Below are 24,751 nucleotides of genomic sequence, written 5' to 3' on the forward strand. Positions count from 1 at the left end.
TATGCGTGTGTGTGTGTTAGTGTGGATGGGAGGGATCATGTTTGTGTGTGGTTTGTTGTAATCTACATTCCTTTTTTCAGAGCTTTGTTTTGTTTTCCCTTAGGGCGTAACGGCATAAAAGGGTTAATTTCATCAGGAAGCTTGGTGTGTAACAGATTCCTTTAACCCTTCGGTTGTCAGCAAAAATGTTAAACTTTGGCTACTGTGCCAAAAAGATTTAATTTATTCATATCTCCTAAGACCTTTGCATTACGGCTCTGAATCTTGCTAATGGGTGAGGCCTTTGTCCTGTTCGTAGTCCGTAGCAATATCAGTTAAAATCTATTATTCTTTTGTGTATCACTGGATTAAAGGACTGTGACATATGCTGTTTCATTAACCAAGGACTCCCTCTGATTAACTGGGAGACAATGCCATCTGCTGGATGTTTGAAGTATACAGGGCCGGAGATTGCCCATAATACTCAGCAAGTGTGTTGTAACTGAGTGATGTTAAGAGGTGGAGGCAGGCTCACTTATCTGGAAATTCACAAGACGTTACTCATCATGAGTTCCATGTTATTCATCATTACTTGCAAGGAAAAGAGAGCCTAGACTTTAATGGCTTGTGTTTTTCTCATTTAGAAAAAAAGAGAGGGAGAAAGCTCTGTCTTGTTAGACCATGTACACCCACATTTCATTAACACTATCATTGAGTTTCACTTAATCCTATTGTGCATGTTTTGATCTTCAGTGCCTTGAAGTAGTAACTGTTGAACCATGTAATTCTTGAAATAGGGGCTACATGAGTATAGACCATGCTTCATTCTGTAGCAGCTGTAAGTATGGGATTCTGATGCTTTCTCACGTTGTTGCCTTTATTAGTGGGCATAGTAGAGATCTGACAAATTAGGGCAGCGAGACCGGGGATGACATGCAAAAAGCGTTGAAACCCTCAGGCCACTGGGAAGCCCCGTGAACTACACTTCTACTTCTGAAAACCAGCAGAGAGAGAATGAACAAGAATCATTTTTGGGGAAAGCTGTGTTTGCACCTGCAACCCCCTCAGCCCCTACACTACCAGAATATGATCCGGTACTGCGGTTTCTTCACACAAGCTTCGTAAAGACGACATCACCGCAGGCAGCAAAGAGACGCTCTTCTCCAAAACCAGCAGGGTGATCTTCGTGAAGCTAGACAGGAAAGAGGAGGAAGAGAGTGACATAGACCGAGAGAGTGTGGCAGTCTTGTGTTTTCTCAAGAGAGCCAGACCATAGCCTGAGGAACAGAAAGGAGCTTTGTTGAGAGGTGGCCTTTGGCACAATGCTAGCGAACGTGTAGCTCTACCCCAGAGAATAATCTCTCTCCCTGTCATCTTTCTCTCTTGCACACTCGCTCCCTCACTGTTCTGAGAAAAGTAGTGAGTGACGGAAGGAGGAAATGACTAAAGAAGCGACTCATTCACACCCCTGCATTGACAGCAGGACAGGCACAGGGGAAGTCAAACCCACACATTTACCCTTTTCCTGAGTCCTCCACCCTCGACTACTACTCAGCCTTGATAACAACATTTTTGGCATGACGTCCTTGTTTGTAAAGGGTGATTTAGAGAAAATGAATTTCTTAGCTTGCCTGTCTGGGATGTGATTGCATTCTCTCCACTTTCATGAGATTTGTTTTGATGAGCATTTTCACTTATGTCAGAACAATTATGCCAATAAAGCGAATTGAATCGAGGGAGATATTCTAACACAAAGGTTGTCTCTTAGGCTGTAGGGCTTGACACAGGCCAGGACATGCCCTCTTTCTTTTTCTTTCTGTCTGTCTTTTTCTGTCTCAAGAAGGGAAGGGCGTCTCACATATTTAACCTACCCCCCACGCCCCCCATGCAGCTATACATGCACACATATATACACACTGTCTCTCCCCAGCAATGGGGTCAGATGTGGTGACCGGCTAAACACCCTCCCCTCCTCCTCCTCCTTCTCTCTTCTCCTCTTCTCCTCTCCTTTCCCCTCCCCCTCCTCCAGCTCGCCTTGGCAGGGCATGCATGCCTGTGTCTGTTATCTACAAATGGCTGAGGAATTATAGGTTGAGAGGGGAAGAGGAGGAGGAGGAGTGAGGGAGGGAGAGTGTGAGGAGGGGAGGCGGGCGGGGGGGCGGGCGGGAGGGAGGGAGGGAGGGAGGGAAGAGGGGGGGATGAGGTCATGTGACATCGCAGCAGCTGCTAGGCTAAGAATTTCTGTTTTCTCACTTAGAGAGAGAGAGAGAGAGAGAGAGAGAGAGCTAGAGCAAGGAGGGGAGAGATAGGCAGCGTGTGTGGTGTGTTGCTTTGTTAGATAAGCTCTAAACGCTCTTTGTGAGCGGCAGCACAAGAGACAGGAAGGCAGGCAGGGAGGGAGAGAGGGTGGACGGGCGAGAGGAGATAGATAGACGGAGAGTGAGAGAGGGGAGCAGGAAGATGGTGTGTGTCCTGTCGGTGGCTGCCGGTGTGTGCTGGGCTGGGCTCAACGTGAAGATGCAGCCATGGGGGATCCAGGCGGCTCCACTCCTTTGTGCAGTAAGGAGCTACGACCACGCTTTTTATCTATGAGGAGGGGGGGGGGGGGGGGGGGGGTCATGAACCACTGCCAGACCTCCGGATGTGTGACTCTGTGTGTATTTGTCAAGCTTTGTGCTTGTCTGTCTCTTCTTTCACTGTGTGGTTTTGTGTGTGTGTGGTTGCTCTACAGGCTTCAGAGTCTTTAAATAATGTGCTCTGTCTCTGTAGTATGTTAGTAGGTGCAAAAAGTTCCTTGTTTATTTCCGCTACTCCCTTCTCTGACTTTTTACGACTTTCCCTGAAGAGGGAGGGACAAGCAGTACTTTGACAAAGTAACGTTACTGGACTGAGCTGTGTGTGTGTGTGTGTTTTGCTTGTTTTCCAGTCTCTCAATGGTGCAGTGTGTGTTATTCAGACAGTAGTCATTGTTGATTCCATTATTAATTGTGTGCTGAGTTCATTCAGAGTGCACTGGGTAACTGGGAGGTTACAGGCAGGACAACCCAAGAGGTGTTGGGAATGTTATTCACTCTCTCATGTCTGACTTGCTGCTGTGTGTGTCCCCTTGAACACACACACACACACACACACACACACACACACACACACGGGGTGCTGTGCCTCTGCTCTCTTCTCAGGAGGGAACATGATCTTTTTATAGCCCTCTCAGCCTCTGGGGTAAACCCAGATATAACTCCCACTTATCTAATTGTGCTATTGATATACTGTTAGTAAGCAGGGTTCATTTCAGAGAGTGTGTCTTTGTTTTTGTGAAGTTTTTGTGTTATTTGAAAGTTAACTTTGAGTATTCTGACCAGGCCTGTGTGTGTGTGTGTGTGTGTGTGTGTGTGTGTGTTTTGATGTAAAGGTTAATAACTCTGCCATACACAAACTACACTAATGAACGTACACTGTCCTCTGAGCAACCCTTAGTGAGTGAGTGTGTCTGTGTGTGTGTGTGTGTGTGTGTGTGTGTGTTATGCTGGAGCACATAGGGCTATCACGCCTTTCTGGCATTTAGGGATTCCACTGACTGAGGGGCTGCCAACACGGTGTCACCTTTCATCTCACACACACACACACACACACACACACACACACACACACACACACACAGGAAGGAAAGGAACCCTCTTCACCCTCTCGCCCCCGCCAACCACCAGAGAGCTCTTATAAATCTGAGGCTAGAAATCACCCATTTTTACTTGTGCTGTTGGATGAAGACTTTCTCTTTACTATGGAGAAACTTTTGATGATGGTTTTTCAAACATAACATTTTAGTTGTTATATTCTTCTTCCTTCCCGATTTTAGTGGAGTCTTTGTAGCACCCCCTGACAGTATTAATTAGATGAATCACAGTATGAATGGGGCACTTTTTTTAAAGCGATAGTTGTGAGAAAGTGAGTTGCTGGTTTGTTCCATTTTAACAGGGAAGGCACTGGATGTGTAAATGGTAACAACATACAGTACCAGTCAAAAGTTTAGACACACTTTCTCATTCAAGGGAGTGGGAAGTTGTGCCCAAATTTTTGAGTGGTACTGTATACCATAACATAACATAACATTATTTCTTACTGGCAGTAAGAAATAATGTCACCCTGGTAGTGTCGGAGCATGTTCAGTTTAGGTGATCATAGACCTTTGGCAGAAATACAGCCAGACTGGAGCTGTTCGAGCAAGGGAGGGTGACCTGTCCTCCTAACCTCTCACCTCTGACCCTAAGCCATACAAGCAAAGCCCCTCTGCCCCCATACCGCCAATTCCCATCCGCCCCAGCTGTCACAAACAGATACCCAGCACTACACTCAGTGCTGTCTCTCTGTGTCCAAGGAAACAACTATGCGTTGTACTCTTTTCGCATATTTGTTGGAATTGGTTTTTCCATGTTGCTCACAAGTATATGTGTATTTGTTTGTACGGCTACAAGGGTGTTCGTAGTGACTTCAAGTGCATTCAAAATAAGACTCTCTTCTCTCTGGAGACTGACCTATGACTTGAGGATGTAGTCATGACCGATAGACCGAACTGCCCATAAAATTTCTGTCCGTTGCAGAATTCTTTCATCTGAATTCAGTGTTGGGTATTAAAATGCTCCCATTATCTTCCCTTCTGTCCTTTTGTAGGCATGAACCATGAGCCAAAGTCACCATCGTTAGGAATGATCTCCACGGCGACCCGTACCACGGCGACGGTCAGCCCCCTCACCCCATCGCCTCTAAACGGCTCCATCATAGCCAATGGAAGCCCGGCTACCCAGTCAGCTCACTCCGGATTTGCTGCAGCCCTCCGTAAACTGGCAAAACAAGCTGAAGAACCTCGAGGTAAAGCCCCACTGTCTGCACAGTGGAGACACTAACAAAAATCTGACAGTATGCATCATCAAGTTTTTTATTTCTGGTCTAAATTATATTTAGAGTGGCATATTCAGTTTTGGACTGAACACCACATAGAGAAGGATGGCAACTTTTTGCATTGACATTACACATCTGATGAGCCTGGTTGAGGTCACTATAGTGCAGACATACATTGCAAGATGTAAAGAAATAGTTGCTGTCAAGTTTTCAGTCTGCAGGGCGGCAGCGTTTGGTTTTATAATTAATGGAGTAAATGGAAACAATATTTCTGTTTGCACTGTTTGTCTAGTGTGAAATTACAGACAAATGTATTCTAGTTGTGAAAACCGGTATTCACTCTGCATGCTCAGATTTATTTTAACCAGTATTAAAATGATTTGACAAGTTAAAGATTAATGATAATGCGAAAATATCAAGTCAAGTCAAGTTTAGTTATAAAACACATTTCATATGACAGGCATAGACTCAATGTTCTTCAGGATAAAAGCAAAAAACAGGCAAATGGGATCATACATGACAAAAACATATAAGAACATTTAAGATAAGAAGGTATTACATAAATAGAAACATCAGATAAAGAAGGTATTACAATAAAAAGGGAATAAGATAAGAAGGTATAATTATTAGGCTATTATTAAATAAATAAATGGAATAATAATAATAATGATACGGTTTAAAAAATCCAAGTTTTAGTCATTACCCACATACTTTAAACCTAACTAAAAGCTTGCGAAAAAGATGTTTTTATTCCGCTTTTAAAAAGAAGACACTGTTATAGCAGGTCTTAGCTCATGTGATAGAGTATTCCAGAGAGTAGGACCATAATGAAAGCATCTAAACAATCAAAGCATAATCTTAGAGGCCAGTTGTATAGGAAACCATCATGATAGCTAAATGTATTGATACATGCAGCCCCCCCTGACTCCAACCTGTAAACCCGATGGAACCTCCTCAGATAGTTGGCCTTTCTGTGTGTGGGGATGGTCATAGAGGTGTGTGTGTGTGTGTGCATTCATGTATGTTCCATGATCAGTATGTGCAGCTGAGTGCAGAACTGCTAATAGCAATGGAGTGATACCCACACAGGATTGAATTAGTCGGTGTCCCTGGAGATGCTGGGATGAAGAGGAGCCACTCTAGCTGACCCACTTAATGTGCTCTGTGTGAGTGCACATACGCTTGGGTGTGCTTGTCAATGTGTGTATGTTGCTTTGCTAAATCTGTTCCATACATTCCTCCTTGTCAGTGTCTACAGACACACATGAAACATGCAACTTAACACCCATCTCTTAGAGCTCTAGTCTATGGTTGCATGAGTTCAAAATAAGCATCAGGTGGTTATGAACTTGTACGACCTCATGTCAGAGATTCTGAACCATCACTTTGTACGCTTCTATAAAGATGGATGTAAATATCTTTGTGAAGCTGCTCAGGTAGGGCTGTGTGGCTTTCTGGTGTTTGGCCCCTAATGCACATGCGCATGCAAGTATTTAGCAAACCCATATGCAAAGTGTCTCTTATCAACACGTAACAAACAAACATAACATAACAAATAAGAATCTCAATAGGAAGATTCTCACTGTGGAGTTTATTGAGGGTTTAAAGAGTGTGAATACATGTTTGCGTGCGTGTGCATTTGCATGTGTGGCTCTATGCCTTGGCTCCAGAGAGGAGAGAGGCCCAGCTACCCCAGCTGTCCACCCTTGCTCTGGCTCTTAAATCAGATGGTCCCCTCCTTCCTAGCTGTCCCTGGACACCTTGCTCCCCAGCTCAATGCAGCCTGGGACCCAGAACCCAGCAAATGATTTATTACCCACAGAGAGAGAGGGCTCAGCCCTAACCTCTCCTCACCTCCCTCTCAATCCTTCTCCCCTTCATCTCACTTCACTCCCTCCACCCTGTATGCCAGCTCTATTACTTTCTCGTTCTGTCTCTCTCCAAAAGAAAAATCCAATTCCAGAGTCCAGTCCTGTCTTCTCATTTTGTCCTGAACTCACCTTTTTTCACAGATTTTTTTCCTTCTTATCACTCTTGCTTATCCCCCTTTTTGTCAGTTGGCTTCTCTCAGTCCTGTTTTTTTTTTTTAATACTTCTGCTTTTTTTATTTTTCATTGTGTTGCAAGGTGAGAATGAGTGTGCGCTCCTCTATTTCTAATTTGCAATCTAGCAAGGCAGAGAGCTCCTGTCTGTCTTTGTCATACAAACAGACACCAGATCCTGTCTGATAAAGCTCTACCACCTTTTTATTAAAAGCACAAAAAAGTCCCTTTGTTATTTTTGAGGCCTGCTGACTGTGCCGCCTGGCTGGTGTAGGCAGTGATGTGTGGGTGAGTCAGCCATCAGGCATAAGGGGCGACTCTGCCTGTGTTAGGAGCACTGGCTCCGGGGTGGGCAAAGAGGCATGTAGCCCCCAGTGCTCTAGCCACCTCTCTGTCTGTAGAGCCTGTATTTATAGGCAACACACACACACCCAAACACCCCCGCACATGCAAACAGTTGTCTTTGTAACTGTGTAAGCCTCGTGATTGCTTAGCATGCTGCAGCCTGCTGTCCTTTCATTAGCTGCTTTGACTCAACCTCTCTCTCTCACCCTGTGGTTGATGCTTTTAGGTGAGTATATATGAGGTGCCATGACTCAGTGTCCCAGGGCTTGGAGGAATTAGTTAGGTTTGAGTACTAGTATCACTGCCACCGGCTGCTGAACTGATTTAAGACCCTGAGCACGGCTGCTGTTTATACACACACCCACCAACCCATACGCATACACTCACACATACACACACATACACACAGACACATACATCGTCACTTGTCTGTGGCGGGTATAATGAATAGCTGTGTGTACTGAGTGCTGTGCTGAAGAGGGGAGGTGATGGATAATGAGTATCAGAGCAGCGTAAAGGACACACTCTTATCCCATGAACACTTGCATGAACACACACGACGGCACTGACACGTGCGTGCAAACACACAACACACACAAACACAGATAACACACTGCCTCAAAAAGGAAGGCCTGCTGATATCTGATTAATTAGGCAGATCTGGGTTTAATCCTCTCAGTTGTTTCTACTCACACTCTCTTAGACACATACACACCACCAGAATTTCATGACTGGGTTCATACCAACTGTAGTACACTGCCTGCAGAGAGAATGAAGGTGTACAAGATAGATGGAATGAATTGGCTGGAAAAAAGAGGAATCAGAAGTAATTAGTAGATTTGTGAAAACCTGAGGTGTTTGTCAGATTGTGTGTATCTGTACGACTATGTGTATGAGTTTGTATGTGTGTGTGTGTGTGTATATGTGTGTGGCCGGAGGCTCCCCTTGTTTCTGGGAGCCCAGAGCATGCTGGGACAGCAGGGCAGTGTGTCTCTGACCTCTCCATCTGGAGCCTGCCTGGAGCTCACACAGCCTCCCTGCGCTCTGTATGTGTGTGTGTGTGTGTGTGTGTGGTTCTTCAAGGCAAAACCCTTCAGGCTGTGACTGTCCCTGAAACACTCACAAACAAGCTCATTTGCTTCCCCCCCTCCTCTCTCTACATACACAGCAACATTACACCTCTCATGACTCTCTTCAGTAGCAAAGCAACATTTAAGCATAATATACAGTTTGTACAGTCAGCAGAAGGCACAGAGGATTGCTCCTCTTATTTCCATCCGCCATCTTGTACCGTCTGCCTTTCCCTCGCTGGCACAGCAACACACACTGTGCCTCTCCCCTCCCCCCACTCAGTGATGCAGATTACAGGCTTTGTGTTGTGTTGTCAGTGCGTGGCCAAGACTGTAGTAGCAGGTGTGTGCGGTGTTTGCGTGCATCAGTAGTTATTGTGTGTGTGTGTGTGTGTGTGTGTGTGTGTGTGTGTGTGTGTGTGTGTGTGTGTGAGAGAGAGTGCACGTGTTGAGGCTTGTGCTAGTGCATGCTGGTGGGGTGGCATATGGATGCAGGGTTGGCTGGGCACTGCTATGCACACCAGGTGTGAAATGGACTGTTTAATTAAGTGCTGATGTTGTTGTAATGCATGCTGGGAGGGAGGAGGGTGGAGGAGGACATGTAGGGTTGGGTGGGTGTGTTGGCGGGGTGGAGGAGAGCACCTTCTGCCTGGCAGGGCTGGGGCTGGCTATGCTCGGCTGTTTGGCAGAGGCGGTGGTAGTGGAGGTGGTGATGGCAGAGGTAGGGGCCATTTGGCATCACTAAAACATTTTGGGTTGTGCTGTCTTCCTATCAATGCTTAATCATCCAGTGGGATTCACTGCTATAGCTGCTGGACTCCCCTATTGAATACAAGAACCTGCTGAAGAGCTGACTTTTTGCTTTTTGATTGGGTCAGTGGCTGAAGTAAAAGCTGCTGTCTACGAAGGGACACTCGGCCACAGCCTCTGCCACAGCTCGGTTTGTTTGTTTGTTGAGCTGTTGGTTGTATCTTCTTGTATGTGTGTGCGCATGTGTGGCTCAGCTTGAGCGGTCAAGTGTGGAGGCAGTCTGGGAGAGCGGGACTGGTAATAGAGGAGGCGATAGAGAAAGGAGCTTCACATTAATCACACACAGCTTGGGACTGAGACAGCGCTCTCTTTCTTTCTCTCTCCCTTTTCCTTGCTCTTTCCCACTATCTCTCCCCCTTTTCTGTCCCTCTTTCTTTTTCTGACCCCCCCCACTCCACCCCCACGACCCCATCACCACACCACACACACACCACACACACACCCTTACACACCGAGCAAGTGACAATCAGTACAGCTAATGAAGTGCAGGTTGAGAGCTGATGAGCCTATTTTAGACTCTGGGGATGAAGGCTTCTGCTTCACTCCTCCTCCTCCTTTGCCTTCTCCAGCTCCCTAAAGGGCCTGCATGTGTGGCCATCTTCACTCTGTATAGATGAAAGGGGAGGAGCAAATGGAAGAAAAGACGCCCGTTTGGTGCCAATCACATGCGTTATGTATGATTTTTCTCCTATCAGATTGCACTATAATGTGAGTGAGGGGAAAAAAAGGGGAATTGGTGTGGAAATTAGAGCAGCGGGGTTGAAAATGGACAGGAGAAAATCTTGGAGGAGAGAAGGAGGCTTGATGAAGGAAAGAGGCTTATGGGCACACTTTTCTTTCACTGACTTTCTGTGGTTCCAACAGCTATATGTATGCATAAATGTGGATACATGCAAACATTTAACCACTCTCTCTGACATCTCCCCGAGCCTTTACTGGCTGTGAATATTGTAAATGTGTTGTGAGTTGTGAGACAGATCTATGTCTGGTTGGCAGGCACTGTGTTTAAAGAACAGAAGGAAAAGGAATTGGGGTGTGTGAAGAGGTGGTGGGCAGGTGGTGGCTGCGTGGAGTGTTGTCAAAGTGGAGAAGGAGGGAATGATAGAGGAATAATAGCTGTTAGTGTGTATGTATATGTGTCGAGGAAGGACGCCAAGAAGTGTACACAAATTCTGCAAAGCTGCAAAAAGAAAATGAAGCCGTTGGTCTAAGGCCCTTGTCTCTTTTATTTCCCTCTTCCCCTCACCTGCTTCTCTTCCTGCTCTCTTAATTATTTAGTCTGCCCTGCCTCTTCTCCAGTCTGCTTTGCCTCTACATGGAAAAGGAGGCGGAGGAGGAGGAAGAGGAGGAGGTGGGAAGAGAGGGGGGGGGGTGAGAGAAATAGATGGAGTAGAGGTCTGTTGCTTAGCAGTTCAGAATCACTGTGATCTCCCCCTCCTCTCTACCGCTTCCCTCACTCTAGCCTTATTTGTTCCCCCAGTCTTGTGCATGTGTGTTGTGTGTGTGTGTGTGTGTGTGTGTGTGTGTGTGTGTGTTGAGTGAATAGGCTGTGACACTAGAGCTGTATTAAGTGTAGCTCCATTCCCCAGGCTGAGTGGGCTGCTATTGATTGGCCTAGTCTTGCAGGGGAGAGTAATGGCTCTCTGAGGTGAGGGGGGAGGATTAGGCCACTAATTGCCATTGTGCAGACAAGATATGCTCCCCCCCTCCACCCCCCCAACACCCCGTCCCCGCCACCCACTCACCCATCTGCACCCCTTATCTTTCTGCTTTCCTCTCAGCTCCATCTCTCGCCTCACCTCGCACCTCTTTTGCACTCTCACTTGCTGCTTTTTTTTTCCCAATCACTCCACATCTCCTATCGTTTTCCATTTTCATGTCTCACCTCACATGTATCATCACTGTCTTATCCTCACACATCATCTTCTTCTTGCCCCCCACCTCTACCTCGCCGCTCCTACTTCTACTCACATAGATTTTCAGATTTTCTCTAGACCGTCACCTTGCTGCCATTATTGATTTTTTCCATTATTTAGTGGTATTAGTCAGAATGAGGTGTTTAAAATCAGTCAATATCCTGACCGCACCTACTGTAAGCTGACATTGTCTGTTAGGTTATGTTGCCACGGAAACCCGAAGCATGGAAGAAATGGCGGTAGGGTAGAGATCTGTGGTTTTTGTTCTGATGGTGATAATTGGAGAGGAAGTAGACCTAAAACTGACCTGAGGTTTCAACTGTTAAAAAAAAAAAAATTGGCTGCATGTAAGCATGTATAACTACAAAAGCACACTACCTGCGCACGCACACACACAAGCACACATCTACTGCTGTCCTTGCTGCAGCACTGAAGTGTGTGTCCCATTGAGAGGGTTATGACCCAGTTTGACTGTGTAATGCTGTGCTCGCTCTGAGCAGAGGAGACATACAGCACACTGTGCTGTCAAGAGGAGAGGAGGTGGAGGTTTGGAGGAGAAGAAGAGAGGGAATGAGAGGAGATGCAGAGACAACAAATAGGTTAAAACACAATAGAGAGTAAAGGAAAAAATAATGGAAAAACAGAAGGGAAAAGACAATGGACACATCTGAGAGAAACAGAAGGAGTAGTTTTTATGGGGGGAGGTAAAGATGTATGGTTGGAAAGATGAAATTGCAGTGATATATGAATGTGAGCATATCATATGAGAGCTTTGGAACTAGAAGGAGAGAAAGCGAGAAGTGAGGAAAGCGAGGCATATGACCAGACCGTGACCCTGCGCTACAGGGTTTCCCTGGAGGGCTTTGTTAATGTGGCACAGCTACAGCGCAGCAGAGAAGCTCATTGGGCCAGCATTTCACCACCTGCTGTGTGTGTGTGAGGGGGGGATCTGTGTGTGGTTGTAAGCACCACTGACTGTATAGTATACATTCAGTGTGGCTGTTTCATTCTCAAGCGGTGTGTGTGTCCTGCATATCAAGGCTGTGTGACTCTCACAGGGCTGCTCATCCTGATCACTGTCACTTTATAATAGGGGCCTAGGGCCATCCATCTGGCCCTGTATGTGTATTATTTGTTGCTATTGTAGTGTTGCAAGCCCTTTTTAGTCCCAAGTGAAGCAGCTACAGGATCATACTATTGTTACGTTTGCCTTTTGTTAGTAGAGCAAAGCACAGGCTATCGGCGTCCTTGCTCTTATGTTCTTTATTTCACTGTACTCATTTCATTCATGTCTGTCTTTCTCCAGCTGCGTCCTCCATCAGCAGTGAATCCTCTCCAGTGTCGTCCCCGGCCACCAACCACAGCTCTCCAGTCAGTACACCCAAGAGGGGTCCCCTCGGTCCAGGGCCTGTCCTGGTTCCCCCAGCAGGTCACAGCGTGCCAAACACTCCACCTGTAGTCACCATTGCTCCAACCAAGACTAGCAACGGCCTCTGGAGGAACGAGGGACGCCAGGTGAAATTATGTTCCAGCACCCCTCACACTGACCTTGAGCTTGCTCTCTACCTTTCTGTTACTTCCCTTTTTTTTGTTTTGGTTGCTATTTCTGAAGTCTTTGATTGTCTCAGTGTATTTTCTCTCTATATTTTCTTTCTTTCCCTTATCTGGCTGTTCACCAACGTTCAAATGTTCACATTCGTCAGCTTGCCTGCTAGCACAAACATGCGCATAGACAGGCTCTCGAGGGATTAATGGATTTTGTAGCTGGCCTGTAACCCATAGTATGGCAGTACGTATTTGACATATGTACATGTGACATAGCTGGCGGGTCCATGAGTGTCTGCCCAAAACCTTCCCCCACCACCCCGTTCTCCCCCCTCTTGGCTCCATGCGTTAAACAATGGCAGCTGCCATTGGGACATCGAGGTGACAGCCTCAACGGCAGCTAACATCTGTGCCCCTCCAGCCCCCTTCCCACTTGGCCTTCTTGCCCTTGGACCAGCCCCTCCCAGCCTTAAGCCCTCCTTACCCCCACAACCCCACCTCCAGCCTCACCCTCTTCACTCAAGCAGTCAAGTGCATCCTCTGCCTCATCATCCCGTCACCTACTCTCTGTTACGTAGTGGGGAGCGAGGCAGAGCTGCTTGCTTTGATAAGGAGTGGATTATGGATTATGGCCTTGCTTTAAGCCTTCTTATCTCAGCTCAGGGCTAATGGTCGAGGCCAAGCGCACAGTTATGAACAACACTCTGCAACATGCGGAAACTCTCCAAGACACTTTGACGGTTCCCCGGAGACAGAAAGAAGGGGGGTTATCGAACGGTGAGTGAGAAGGTCAGGCAGCCAGCGATGTGTGGGAGCATTCACTCAGGCCATTGTCCTCTCCCCTGGATAGCCCCCCCAACCCTCACCCTGTGTAGCTATAGCTTTTTACAAAGCAACCCTCGCAGAGTTCAAGGGTCAGCCAGAGATGAATGGAGGAGGAGGATGGTGCTGGAGAATCATTGGAGCCCTCCCAATGATGTCACCATTTCTACCATTCCTTAAGCATAACAAGTTTCTAAAAGAAGATGAAATAAAGGGGCAGAAGCAACCTCCACTCCTTTCCACATAGCCATATAGTGTAACCAAATCCTGTGTGTATTTTGCATGTCTGTGTTTGTGTGCTGTGCACGTGGTGGTTGTGTGTGTGTGTGTGTAAGAGGTCAAGCTAGAATTGAAAAGGTCACTGGGTTTGTGGTGCCTCTAGCAGCTCGGGGCCACCGAGCCAAAGAATGAGGAGGTTAAGGGAGGTGATGTGGATGTGATGCGGGGGGGTTGGGGGTTGATGGGGGACAGCAGCAGGGATGCGTCACGAAAGCTGGCATCATAGCATCTCCCCTATTTCAGCGGTGCCGCTTCAGCGAGCACATATAACTCTGTGGTCACAAAGAGCCACAGGGCTGTAAAAGACAAACACATACATACACGGCATCAAAACGTCCCTCTTAAACAAAGATGATACTGTCTGGGGCTTTGTCCCTATTGCTAATCACTAATAACTAAGGATGCATTAGGGAAGATGGGGCAATCCCCTGGCACTTCTACCTTGCCCTTTTGCCTTTTATCCTTTTCTCCATCCTTTCCAGCTATGCCTACTATTATTATTACTTTTTTTTTTTTGCCATATTTCCTCATGGTTAAAATATCTGTGTGCCCTGTCCTGACCAGCCAGTGTTTTTCATACAACAGGAATGGCACAGTGTTGAAATAAAGTGTGGTGAACAATGACAATGAAACACAAAGAGGCAGAAATAGAGATGTAAAGACAAAAGTAGAGCCTCATAGAGGGAGGATAAATTCAGAGGAAATAGTTATATGTAGAGGCAGCAGTCTGTTCTCTAGATCCCCTGTAAATCCATCCAAGAAAAGGTTGTTTGTTGCTGTGTATACATATGTGTGTGTCCTGCTTTCTGTGTCTTAGAAGGGTTGATTAGTGTCTCTCTGGCTGAGGTACGAGTCTGTCTTTCAGAGGGGGATGATAGGCAAGGCAGTGAAGGAGGGAGGGCTTGGTGTGTTGGCATTTTGCTTTAATGACTGCAGGAGTCTGCTCCCGCTGCTGCCTGTAATTGCTTTTTAATTGGCAATTTGGATTCATGGCTCCATCTGAGAGGTGTAAACGAGCGCTCTACAATGCGCAGGGTCTCCCACCCTCACTGGGGGTTACAGGGGCCTGGCTCACAGAGGAAGATGTCTGTTAATGGATGTGTCTTTGAGTCTGAGTGCTTGTATTTGTGCTCTGTAGTGTGTATATGGCAGGCTGCTGTTGAATAGTGTCTGTTTGAGAATAGGAGGCCATGTTTTTTTGGCAGGGTGAAAGGTCAAAATGGGATGGCTGGTTGGCTGTGTAGGTGCCTGAGTGACTAAGTTGTCTCTCTAATGGGGATGGAAGGTTCTGTCTTTGTAGTGAGTGTGCTAGTGTGTGTGCTTTTTCAAGGTTCTGACCTGTTACACCTGCGCCTTTGCATGTTTTTCTACAGGCTTGAATCCACATATGCATGCACAGACATACACAAACAGGCGCTAAGTTCAGGCTCAAAAGATGCATTACAAGAGCATGACAGCCATATGTACACATTGTCATTTCTTTTTGTTGATCATCTCTTATGTAAGTGGGACTTTCAGTGATAGCAGTAACTGTGAAAGCAGGAAGCAGAAGCCAGTCAATTGCAAAATTGCGGCAGCACCACCATGCTTTGTTGTTTTACAGGCATCTTTGTTGCATCCTCTTATGATGGGATTTCTGTGAAATTTGTTGGAAAGGAACAGATGATTCAATTTTAGTGGTAATCTGTATCTGGGAATTGCACCAATTGACAGTTATTGAGTCATAGCCATGGTTAGAAAACCATGCCCCTGTCACATAAATTCTGTGTGTGATGCAGAATATTGAACACAGGGTCAAACCATATTCAGTTCATACGAACCACTGGTCACCAGATAAATACCAGATAGTTACTGTTCAATAATTAAATTATAGAATACCTTTTTTTTAATTTGCTAAGAAGGGTTGTCATGTTTTGATGACATCAAAATCTTGATTTTACATTGGACAAACTATAGCATTCATTTTCTTTGTATAGTCACTCTCTGATGTAGAGAGATGTAGCAAGGCTGCTACTTGGGCATGGTATATCAGGGTGCCACCTGCTCCTCACACAACACAACAAACACACATAAATAAATACATGGACCTGTAGAACCAGTGATATAAGTGAAGCAAGAATGACAGCTTTGTTAAACACGTATCACATATTTAGCAAAGCTGTCATCAGTGTGATTATAGCAATTGATTAAGTGACAGACAAGTGTGACAGAAAGCAGCTCCTCTTGTTTTAACACGCATATCACTGGCGAGGAATTGCTCACCAGTAAAGTGTACCTGCAGCAGTACAGAAATACACACAGTACATATGTCCATGACTGTATCTGCAAGTCCCTGTGGGTTAAAGACATTCGAATGAATGTACGTCTGATTGCCTGCCACAAATATAACCATGGCTTTTACTAAAAGTCAGAGAAAGTAAAAGTAGATTTTGTGAAAAAAAAAAAAAAAAAAAAACTAAAGAAGGAGAACAAGCAAAGAGCAAACTGAGAGTCCGGCATCTTGTGGTTCCCAAGCCACTAACTGATATTGACTTATTTTGACATATGTGCCTCTTTTCTAGTTGGCTGCTGATTGGGATAGAAACAAAGAGGGTTGTGGGGAGTCTAAACATTAGAGGCATTTAAGATTGGATGTTAGCGCATCAGTGTCAGCCTGGGTCAGTGGTTGCAGAACAGGACGTGGAGGTAATGGCTCACTAAATGGGATTTGTTTTATCAGTGGCAGGAGTGAGAGAGAGAGGCCAGTGCTGCTGTAAGGTCTCTCTCTAATCCCAGGGAGCCCAGAGGTTAATTTAGTGGGGCAAGAACTGCCTTCTCCTCTCCATCCTCATCTTTATGTCTTTATCTCTGTCTTTCTTTCCTTTCCTCTTTCCATCCTTTCTAGTTGTTCCCTTGCCAACCTCAACTTCAAGTCTTATTTTGTGGGAGATGAGATAACTCTTCAGCCATTCCTGTGAATTTCCATCTCGACTATATCACTGGATAAACAATTTCCTTGTACAACTTACAAGGGTGTAAGTTTCTCTGTTCCGCGATTGCATTTGTAGGCAGAGGAAAACCAAAGTCTCTGAAAATGCTCTCCCACTCCCACAGCAGGATGTCTTTGTAGCTCTGAAACGGTGTGTTTGTGTGTGTGTATGTGTGTGTGTGTGTTGTGGGATTGGATAAGTGAGACCAGGCGGGCTGCCAAAGGGAGAGAGGGAGGTGAAAGAGAAGAAGGAAGGAAGACAGAGAAAAACAGAGGCAGAGGGATGTTGCTTTTTGGACTTTGTTGTTGTCTTCCCTGTAGATGTTACAATGTGGAAGTTATGTGCAGACACACACAGGAACACACACGATTTGCCAAGATCAAAGTCATCATTTCTCTAGAAGTACCTTAGTTGTACATCCACCATTACCACATCCTCATCGATTATAAGGATGACATCTCTTGTTTACAATTAGAGAAAAGCAGCAAGCCTGTTGTTGTTTTTTTTTTTAAACCAATCTCTGCTTGCTTCTTCCATTTTACTGTATATTTCCCTCAGAGAAATGTTGGTCTGTCTATTTTTACAGGGAGGTGGTATGTGTGAGAAAGTAGATAAAAGTGCCTGAGGTAGGAAAAGAGAGTGAGGGAGGCTGCTGCTCCGTAAACAGGCCTATTCTTTCTCTCATCTCCCCCCTCACACGATGGGCTCCATGAGCAGTGACAAGCGTGACGGTCACAGGTCCTCACGAACAATGACTAAGATTCTCTCTCTGTGTGTCTCTCCAGGCTGACTCGGGGCCTCGTGGGGCCAGCAGGGAACGTCTGGGTGCAGAGGGGTCCCTCCCCCAGGAAAAGGGTGGCCCCTCAGTCCCTGCCCACCTCCTGGGAAACCCCTATGCCTTTGGTCTCACCCCCGGTGCTGTAATGCAGGATTCACGTTTCCAGCCACTCAAGTGAGTCACATGTTGCTTTGCCTGTACCCCTGTTCAGAGTTAACATGTTTTCAATTTGTATGGAAGTTTCATGATCAATAATTCATGGGCATATGAAGCTCACTGGAATGAGCAGTTCCAACAAATGTGCAAGATTTGTCTCTGTTGGTATCGGCGTAGAGAAACTATAAGAACTTATAGTTTCTATAAGAACTTATAGTTTCTTGGTGAAAAACAATTTACAACAATGAGCACATAAAATCAAACTAACTGTGTCCCCACACCCCTTCCTCTTTTTCTTTTGTGGCCAGTCTGCCTAGACAGTTGCCTAATGCAGTGCCGCCTGGTCCTGTACCAGAAGAATACCTCCGTGGTTTTCGGCCCTATGCCACAACTGAGGATGCCCTCCGTATGCCCTCTTTGCCCTTGGGCCTGGACCCTGCCACTGCAGCTGCCGCAGCTGCCTACTACCACCCCAGCTACCTGCCTCATCCCTCCTTCACGCCATACAGGTAAGCCTCTCCATAAATATGTTTTGTTGGCTTGGCTCCCATTTCCTCTGAGAGCAAATTGTGCAAACCAGTACATATGACTATAAGTAAGTATATGTACTACTAAGACTCAGCAGTAAACGCGTTACTGTATATCTGACCTTGAATCATGTTCCCAGAGGTAAAATATTTTGTTGATGTTCTTTATTTGTATTTTATATTTAACTGGAGGATCGATTTTATTGAGTGTAAGTGTTGTAGAGAGATGTGACTAAGGCAGATGGCAGCACAAATTGAAAAATCAGGTTCCAGGTAAACAAAAAGCACAAAAACAGAACACAGATAACAGAGACAAAATAACCAAACTCATAGTATCAGCATGGACAGTTAGAAGGTCACAGAAAATCAGTTAAAACAATGACGTTCTAGCTCTGAGCACTGGGTACCTCTTTGCATCACAAAAGGGTTTATTATATTGGATTCACTCCCTGTGTCCATACCTGAAAGCTTAGTATACTTAATCATCTAATAGGCCAGGTTTGAAAATATCCTCGTCAGCTGTGTCAAAAGCTTTTAAGAGACTGATTTGAAAAATAGATTTACATCAGTGTTTATTGCCAAAGGCTGTAGAAAGTTCATTTACAACCTTCAGTGCTTTGTTGCTTGTGAAACTGCAGTGCAGTTCCTCATTAAACAATGACTACACAAAGATTTGACAGTTAACCAGAATTTCTCAGGGTAATATTTTTTGCAGAATGAGACAAACAAAACTGTATTTGCTGCCTAAAAACAAGCCAGTCAGTAGCAAGAACCAATTTCCTTGTCTTAGCCCAAGGTAAATTATACTAAAAAAAAAACAAAAAACGTATTGAGGTATTTTGTTGTTCTTTACAGGAGCAACAGTACAGTGATCACTAAGGAGAAAATCCCAGCAACACAAAATTTTTAAGGATTATTTGTTAAAAAATAATTCATTTTAAATGTACGTGCGTGCGTGGGTCCGTGTGTGTGTGCGTGCGTGCGTCCGTGTGTGTATGTGTGTGTGTGTGTGTGTGTGTGTATTGAGAAGGGCCCTGCTTGCTTTGGGCTATCACACAGGCTGTGTGCCCCTGGTCTGTCAGCCCAGCAAGATCAGATGACTGCAGCACCCATCACACACTGCGCTGTAATGGATTTAATGAGGGGATGAGCTGTGGATGTCACACACATACACAAAAAACACACAGCATCAGCACACAGCGCAGTCTCTTGCCTGGCTGCTGTGTAGTGATTGAGGTTAGCTGCCAGACGCTGCTGCTTTCTTGAAAGATGGAAGACACTGTGATGTCGCTTCTTTGGGAGACGGAGGCACATAGGTTAATGAAAGTGAGCACTGCACTGTCACACGGGGAGACTGACTCCCTCTCTTTCTCTCTTTTCTCTTTTTTGATTGCAATCCTTATCTCCCAGGATGGATGACCCGTTCTGCCTCTCTGCTTTGAGGTCACCTTTCTATTCGCTGCCAGCAGGGGGAGCTTTACCCCCCATCCATCCCTCTGCTGTTCACATGCACCTACCAGGGGTCCGCTACCCAGGAGACTTCACACACCCTTCACTGTCAGCACTACAATCTGAGAGGTAAAGTCCTCTTCATTTATGCATACATTGACACTCAAGTACATGCATAGTATTAGCTGTGATTATGAACTGTCTTTTCTGATTTCACAGCCATCTTATTGCTACTTCTGTTTCCCTGCCCACTTTGCCTTCTAGGCTTCAGCTGGAGGATGAACTGCGGCAGCGAGAGAGGGAGCGGGAACGAGAACGCGAGCGCGAAAAAGAGAGGGAGCGTGAGGCGGAAAGAGAAAAAGAGCGGGAGAGAGAACGAGAGAGAGAAAGGGAGCGGGAGAAGGAGCTGGAGAGGGAGAGAGAGCGCGAGCGAGAAAGGGAGCGTGAGAGAGAACGGGAGAAGGAGAGAGAAAGAGAGAAGGAACTGGAGAGGCAGAAGGAGAGAGCGCTGAGGGAGAAAGAGCTGCAGGCATCCAAGGCCATGGAGAGCCACTATCTGGCTGAACTCCATGCCATGAGGGGGCAGGAAGACCGAACCAAGCCTGAGAGACTGACCCCTAATCGGGCTGGTATGTGTCTCTACTTCCCCTGTGGCCTCCATAAGCTACACTCATACTGCTTGTCAACTGTAAACACTTTATATCAGCATTTTGACCCTGATCTTTCTCCCTTGACAGATAAAACCAAAGAGCCCGCCCTTCCAGCTCCCAAACCAGTCCCACCAGGACTCCACTCCTCAGTGGTACAATCACATCATCTCGTCCCTGGTCTAATCTCAGGCCACAGCCCCTACATGGCGCCCGCCGCGATGATCGCTCAGAGGAACAATGAGGAGGAGAGGTGGTTGGCACGGCAACGCAAGCTGCGTCAGGAGAAAGAAGACCGTCAGTACCAGGTGTCTGAATTCCGCCAGCAGGTTCTGGAGCAGCACCTGGATTTGGGACGGACAGCTGACACACCAGATCACAGGACAGATTCACACAGGTGAGGCAACACTTGCAAAGCCAACATGTGCTATGACTTGGCAATCGCAGTTTTGTCCATGTTATCTGATAGAGGCAGTTTGGCCATATCTGTGACACCGAAATGCATGCGTGCTCTCACGTGTTCACCAATACAAACACTATTTTTGGGGTGTTTGGCTGTCTGTCTCTGCTAGCCTGATAGGGACAGTTGTGCCTGTGTTTTGAAGCCTCAGAAGCTGGCAGGCTTTAGAAGTTTGTTTTCAGGCAGGACTGGAAAAAGATAAACCCTGTCAGAAGCATCACAACTACTCTATTTCTGTCCATGCTACCTTCCAGGCCCGACATGCAGGCAGACAAGCTATGTTTAGGTGTTGATGTAGAGTGCAAAGCGGGGTCCTGATGACTGCTGTTTCATGAGCATTGGGCAGGGGTTTCAAACAGGCAGCGAGTGGGACAGCTAAGATACACAAAGGCTAATTCTCAGCTAATCCTCTCAACCTTGCACAGCATAAGCCCCCTACTTACCCTCCCTTGTTACTGTGCCTGTGTTTGTGTTGTTGTGTGTGATTCAGGAGTGAGGTTTTGGTTAATGCTGAACTGGTAGGACAGGAGAGATACACGCATGTCCGCTATCAGTAACCCTACGGTATAATCGCAGAATCACAGCTCACAGGCTGCAGATTGCAGATAACACACACATTTACTCACTCACACACAGAACAGACACACACAAACACAAACAGGAGGCGTAGATAATTTGACTGGTCATGCAATGTGCTCTCCTGCCAGGTTTGATTTGGAAAGATGTTCTAGACAGTGTCCATCAGCCATCTGTCTTCTTTCTTCCTCACTGTTGCCATTTCTTCCCCATCACCATACCGTTTCTCCTTTTCAAGTCTCTATCTTCACCTTTGTTCTCAATGTACATATATATTCTTCTCCTCTCTCTCATCATTAAGTGTGATTCATTTTCTAATAATCCACTGGCCTCCTTACCCTCCCTATGTCAGTCCCTTTCTTCTCTGCTTGCCTGTCTGTTTGGAGAATATTTCTCCTGGCCTCTCCCTCAGTACACCACTCTCTGAACTTGCTCTCTCCCTCTGTGCATGTGTGTGCGCATGCCACATACTACAAGGGCCTAACAGATCAAAAACAGCCCTGTATATTTGGAGGACATTGTGTGCCTTGGCCACATCCTCGCTCTGCTCTGGGCTACTCTGTCTGGGCTTGATAATACTGCTTTGCACAGACACACAAACCCACAGACATACTGACAGGGATGAAGGGAAATAGGCAGGGCATATAAGCACTGTGGTGTGACTCTGCATTGCATTAGTGATTGGTAAACACTATTTCTCAATTTTAGAAGAGATATAGGCATTGTTCTGTATGTCCAACAGATAAGCATGGCTCCTGTTACATTGTATCTTTACAGACCAAATCACCATGAACCAGGAAACCGGGACCTCCACCCTCACTTAGGTGCCCCTCCACCCCTCATCTCCCCCAAACCTCCTCAGCCGCCACGTGAACACCACCCTCCGCCTCCCACTACCCTGTGGAACCCCGCCTCTCTTATAGAGACAGCCTCAGAGTCCAGACGTAACCACGAGCCCTCAGGGATGGGACACTACGAGCTCAGTCGGCTGCCCCCAGGGCTCTCCAAATATGAGGATGGGGCCAGGAGAAGAGAAGGGGGAGTGATGGAGAAGTATCCCCCGCTAAGAGGTCCTCCGGGCCTGCCAGAGCCTAACACATTCCTCGCTGATTTGGAGAAATCCACCCAGTCCTTCTTCAGCCAGCAGAGGGCATCACTGTCCCTGTCCAGCCAGTATGAACTGGAGGGAGCCGGGAAAAGCAGTGCTGGACTGAAGAGCCTCCAGGGACACCAGGGGCACAGTAGACAAGGACAAGCGCTAGGGATGGTCACTGGGCCAGGGATGGGACAGGTAGCCACACTGGGGATGGTTCCAGACACAATGCTGATCTATGATGAGTTCCTTCAGCAACACCGACGGCCTGTCAGTAAGCTGGACCTGGAGGAAAAGAGGAGACGGGAGGCCAGAGAGAAAGGTACTCACATAAATCATAGTGTTGCACTACACCCAGTGATGTTCACTCTTACATGCATGGAAAAAAAATCATTGACTATATTTTGTTTAATGTAAGAGTTATCCTAAGAGGTGATTTAAAAAGTGGGGTGTCAGTAGTGACCTCTGTGTTTGCTGCAGGTTACTACTATGAGCTGGATGACTCATATGATGAAAGTGATGAGGAAGAGGTGAGAGCTCACCTCAGAAGAGTAGCAGAACAGCCCCCACTCAAACTGGATGACTCCACAGAGGTAAAACAACTGCCAACACATACCTTTTCTGTGTTTTCTATGATGGAAGTTCAGACAGGCACTCATGACTAAAAATTGCAGTGAGATGATTTCTCTCGCCTCTCTGAACAGAAATTGGAGTTCCTGGGAATGTTTAGCCTGACTACGGTGGGCCGGCGGGATGAGCTGGTGCAGCAGAAGAGAAGGAAGAGGAGAAGGATGCTCAGGGAGCGCAGCCCCTCGCCACCTGCCACGCAATCGAAACGCACTCCCCCTCCTCCTCAACTCAGCACACGCTTCACTCCTGAGGAGATGGACCGAGCGCCAGAGCTGGAGGACAAGAAGCGGTTCCTCACCATGTTCAGACTGTCCCATGTCACTATACAGCAGAGGAAAGGTAAGGGAATTTATAGAAATACACTGCATAAGTCCAGTTTACATAGCAGGTAGTCTTTCCCCCGTGTTTAATTTACTTAGTCATGTTTGAAACCACTCTAAAATCCCTGTTTAACAGTTACTCTAAATGTGGGTCTTTAGTGTTGCTTACCAGCCATTTTGTTTAATTATGTTTCAAGAAATAGATTAATTGGCGGGAGACTTAACTATGCGTAACAATGCCTGTTAGCTATTCTTAATTAAATAAACGATGGCTCCCTTATTGTTTAAGTAATTGGTGTGCCCAGGAATTTCACTGCTTCTGACTTTAAGATATCAGAATTAAGTGAAGAACATAGTTTTTATTGACAATGATTAATATTTGCAGATTATCTCAAAGCAGAACACACATCAGTGTCTTTCAGCAAAGTAGTCAGAAACCACTACACCACAGCAATGACCCAGTGCCCTTTACATGCCATGCAAACATAGCCATCAGTGACTCTTATCCTGTCTCTTCCCTTTTACATCTCATCCCAGCAGAATAAAGAAGACTGATCGCATGCCCATTTAGCTCTCAGAAAGTAATAGTCATCCTCAGTTGGCTCCATAGCTTGCTGACGCTTCACTTCACCTGAGCTCTGTCTGCTTTACATGCACCACGCTCTCATTAACATGTTGACTCTAGCCCTGAAGGAAATCATAAAGAGGTGAAACAATGATCATGTCAGCCTCAAACCCCTATATTATATGCAGCATATATTTAACAATGTATGCATAATGCAGTGCTTTACATTACCCTAGTTTGAAAGGTGGATTCTTGGCAAGGTTCTGTTTGGAGACACTTGCAGTTATGCACACATACACATACACACACACACACACATACACACACACACACACACACACACACAGACGAAGAATTGGGAGTGGCAGCAGTAGGCTTACAGTGATCCTAGTCTAATCCTCTTGATTTACTGTTTGCTGTCTACAGATGGCAGCGCACTGCCTCCCACACTGTCAGGCCGCACTCAACTGCCTTACACACACACACACACACACACACACACACACATACATACACAGGAGAAATAAGTGGTTATAAAAATGTGAATCTGTTACACACAGACAGGCCTAATGCTACAAAGATTTACAGGTTGTTTTTTTTCTGTCTCTTAGATAATGAAAGGGTGGTGGAGCTGCTTCAGGCCATTAAAGAAAAGAGCGTAACCTTGGATACCATCAGACATGCTCCTCATCCGCTATGTAAGAGCCCTCCAGCACAGATCTCTGGTGAGACACATGCTAAAGAACACAAACATACACGTTCTCATGTCTAAAGTATCGTGTTAGAGTGGTGTTCATTCATTCATTTGTATAATGTAGTTGTGGGAGGCGCATCTAAAGTAACAACACGCTCTAATTAGGGCATTCCATCTGTAGTAATG

The 24,751-nt window shown here is 46.1% G+C and overlaps 1 protein-coding gene across 1 annotated transcript in view; it reads left to right on the forward strand.

Moving 5' to 3' along the window:
• gse1b (Gse1 coiled-coil protein b) overlaps positions 1-24,751 on the forward strand; it is a 171,041-nt gene that overhangs the window by 141,466 nt on the left and 4,824 nt on the right. The window contains exons 3-13 of the mRNA XM_042411230.1: positions 4,645-4,842; positions 12,362-12,570; positions 17,456-17,622; positions 17,913-18,113; positions 19,542-19,709; positions 19,845-20,209; positions 20,318-20,624; positions 22,041-22,678; positions 22,837-22,949; positions 23,061-23,325; positions 24,483-24,596. Coding sequence (XP_042267164.1) covers positions 4,645-4,842; positions 12,362-12,570; positions 17,456-17,622; positions 17,913-18,113; positions 19,542-19,709; positions 19,845-20,209; positions 20,318-20,624; positions 22,041-22,678; positions 22,837-22,949; positions 23,061-23,325; positions 24,483-24,596 — 2,745 coding nt within the window. The remainder of the gene's footprint in view (positions 1-4,644; positions 4,843-12,361; positions 12,571-17,455; positions 17,623-17,912; positions 18,114-19,541; positions 19,710-19,844; positions 20,210-20,317; positions 20,625-22,040; positions 22,679-22,836; positions 22,950-23,060; positions 23,326-24,482; positions 24,597-24,751) is intronic.

Source organism: Thunnus maccoyii, chromosome 1, assembly GCF_910596095.1.
Source record: "Thunnus maccoyii chromosome 1, fThuMac1.1, whole genome shotgun sequence".
NCBI lineage: Eukaryota > Metazoa > Chordata > Actinopteri > Scombriformes > Scombridae > Thunnus > Thunnus maccoyii.